The following is a 3,451-nucleotide window of genomic DNA, read 5'->3' on the forward strand; positions in this document are numbered from 1 at the left end:
ACAGAAGCTCTGGTTGAATTTGAGGCCTGGCCTTCCCTGAACTAACCTCTCCAGCTCCATCCGTATAGGCAATCATGTCAAATCCCCAAGGACATTGCACTGGGAATTATGCAGCAAAATATGTGGTCCTAATTAGATCCTGCCCAGAATGGAGGATGTGTTTCAAAAGAGCAAGTGCAGAACAAGGCAAGAAAAGAGATGTTCCCATCCATGTAACACAAATGCTCCCTGAGCACCCTCTTTGGCTACATACAAACCAATCCATTGGCATCTAGGAAATGTGGAGTCAACACACACACACAGAGCAGTCAACGAGTGTCCTCAGCTTTGTTAAATAACAGGGTATTCTCTCTCATTACTTCAAACCTTCAGAATCTTCAATGGCTTCCTAAAGTCTGAATAACAAAATGTCAAAATCTCTAGGCTAATAATCATGAAATAGTTCCAGTATCTTTCCAGCTCTACATAGCTGGCACTCCAACCACAGGACATTCTCCATTTAATATGTCCATGTCTTTCCTTATGCTGTTCCCTCAGCTTGGAATTCGCTTTGTGCTCTTCTGCACATCAAAATTCTTCTCTTCGGCAGTGCGCTCAGTGGTCCCCTTGATCTGTCTCTTGCTTCAACAGTGTTTGGATGGAACAGACCCAGGGATGCCCTTTGCTCCAGCCTCTGACCACCCTCCAACCCTTTTTCCAGTCGCAACCTTCGGAGTCAGCCGCTCAGCTATCCTTGGTCACCGGGACCAGCCAACACCATTTTTTGAGCTTAACTCCTTATTACCGATCAACCATGAGCTCCCAGATTCATCAGAATTATTCCACCGAGGTGTAGGCCACCGACAACCACCTGGTCAACATGCGTCTGCAGGCCTCCTACACCTACCTCTCTCTGGGCTTCTATTTTGACCTCGACGATGTGGCTCTGGAGGGCGTGGGCCACTTTTCCCGCGAATTGACCAAAGAGAGGCGTGAGGGTGCCGAGTGTCTCTTGAAAAGGCAAAACCAGCACAGCGGCCATGCCGTCTTCCAGAACGTGCAGAAGCCATCTCAGGATGAGTGGGGTAAAACCCAGGATGCTATGGAAGCCGCCATTAACATGAAGAAGAACCTGAACCAGGCCCATTTGGATCTGCATGCCCTGGGTCCTGCCTGAGCAAACCCACATTTCTGCAACTTCCTGGAGAGCCACTTCCTAGATGAGGAGGTGAAGCTCATCAAGAAGATAGGTGACCACCTGACCAACTTCTGCAGGCTGGCTGGTCCCCAGGCTGGGCTGGGCGAGTATCTCTTCGAAAGGCTCACCGTCAAGTATGACTAGGAGCCTCTGGAGCCCAGTGGCCTTTGAGGAGCCCCTTTGGTGTCAGGGCTTCTGCCTGAAGCCCGTCTCTGCAGCCACCAGGCAGTTTTTAACCACCCTGAAGCCCTCTCCCAAGCCTTGGACCAAATGGAAACAATAAAGCTTTTTGCAGCAGCTAAAGAAGAAAAAAATCCTTCTCTTCCTTTAAGGTCCTTGAAGTGTCATGTCCTTTCTAATGCCTTTCTTTAATCGCCCTGTATTACTTTTCTAGGACTCCTGCAACACTTTACCACAAACTTGGTGGTTTAATAGAAACTCATTATTTCATAGTGGAGGCCAGAAATCCAAAATCAAGGTGTCGGCAGGGCCATGCTCCCTCCAAAGCTCTGGAGGGGGATCTTCCCTTGCTTCTTCCAATTTCTGGTGCTCCTGGTGTTCCTTCACTTGTGGCAGCATAACCACAATCTCTGCCTCCATCTTCATATGACCTTCTTGCCTGTATCTCTGTATTGCTCATCTTATATGGACACCTGTCACTGGATTTAGGTCCTATCCGGTCAATCCAGGATGGTCCCATCTTGAGATATGTCACTTAATTAAATCTACAAACACCCTTTATCCACATAAACATAAATTCACATCTGCAGGTATCAGGGGGTTAGGACTTGGGTGTATCATTTTTTGGGGGCGTCACCATTCAACCCACTACATCCTCTAAGACCAAATCAATATCCCCTTCTTTTGACATTACACAGCATATTCTCCCATCTATATTAGAGATTTATGAATACAGTTCTGTCTCTCTTACCAGAGGGAAAATTCTTCAATGCCAGGGACTATGTCTTATTCATCTTTGTGTAATTCATTACTTATCCCAGTGACTGACATATAGTAGGTATTCAGTTGGTTATTGTTGACATTTTAAAATGGTTAATTTACTTTCTACTTCTGGCATAGAGGGAAGAAGCTGTGGAAGGCAGGCTTGGGGCAACAACGTGCTACCTAACTATCAGAGTTATGATTTAGAATAAGTGCCTGCCTCTGGGAAAGTATTAGCTCCCCTTTCACAAGGAGGCACAAGTATTATAATCCAAACAGCAAGGATTTCTTGAGAATTACCAATTCAACCTATACTTTCTCCCTTAGCATTTACTGATTTATTTAAGTATTTACTATTCAAGTAAATTATTATTCAAGTATCTATCTATCTACCCATCTATCTATCATTCGTTCATTCAGTTAATTGACCCCCTATGTGCCAAATGCTAGGCTAGGCCTGGTATGGAGATACATAAACCCACAAGATATAGATATTGCCCGTTATGAGCTTTGTGTCTATCCAGAAAGGAAACATATACATATGACATTTATGGGGTCAGATATAACCATCTGCAGGTAGGTGTGACTGAAGGGCTACTGCCAAAGATAAGTTAAAGAGTCCATTACCTCAGTAGAACTTAGAAGCATGGACTCATCCAAGAAAGCCTGCCATTTTTTCCAGAAACTTTCTTTCTCTTTGGGCTTCCCGTGAAACAATATTAATTACCCAGGGCACATATATACTGCCCATTTCATGGATCAGAATAAAACATGCCTAATTACCAAATTCTATCTAACTACCAACCCTTTAAAAAACAAGAGTAACCCAACTCTTTATTCTACAACAAATCCCAGGAGGTTAAGGCAGACCACCAGGAAGTTTGTTTGCATGGTGTCCCCTGGACATACACCACCACCCCCACTCTGGGAGACACTGTGAGTAGGACTTTGGAACTTACAATCCTGGGTCCCAGATGCTGCAATTAAGATGTTTGAATAAAGCAGTAGAGTTAAAGGCTGCCTGAAACTCCTGGAATGAAGTAGCAGAGAGTGGAGTAAGGAGGGGAAAGTGGAAGGATATATGTTTCCCTTTGGGGCCCAGGGGCAAAAAGCTAAGAAGGTAAGAATAGGATGGAGGTTGGGTACAGGGAAATAGTACTGCTCATATATCCCCCCACATAAACTAATAAAAAGTAGCCATGGGGGTGAGGGGATGGAGTGGGGAGTCCCAGCAACAAACTGACTGGAGGAGGGCTTGGAGTCAGGTGGCTGAACACTGTGATTGAAAACTAAACTCTTTTTTTAAACATCTTTATTAGAGTATAGTTGCTT

General features: G+C 44.8%; 1 protein-coding gene across 1 annotated transcript; it reads left to right on the plus strand.

The window, feature by feature from the left end:
• The first annotated feature begins 590 nt into the window (after positions 1 to 590).
• LOC116747570 (ferritin light chain-like) lies at positions 591 to 1,475 on the plus strand. Its single transcript, XM_032619947.1, has one exon. It carries the CDS (start codon positions 860 to 862, stop codon positions 1,154 to 1,156), a length of 297 nt encoding a protein of 98 aa, XP_032475838.1. The 5' UTR covers positions 591 to 859; the 3' UTR covers positions 1,157 to 1,475.
• Positions 1,476 to 3,451: the final 1,976 nt, after the last annotated feature.

Source organism: Phocoena sinus, chromosome X, assembly GCF_008692025.1.
Source record: "Phocoena sinus isolate mPhoSin1 chromosome X, mPhoSin1.pri, whole genome shotgun sequence".
Taxonomy (NCBI): Eukaryota; Metazoa; Chordata; class Mammalia; order Artiodactyla; family Phocoenidae; genus Phocoena; species Phocoena sinus.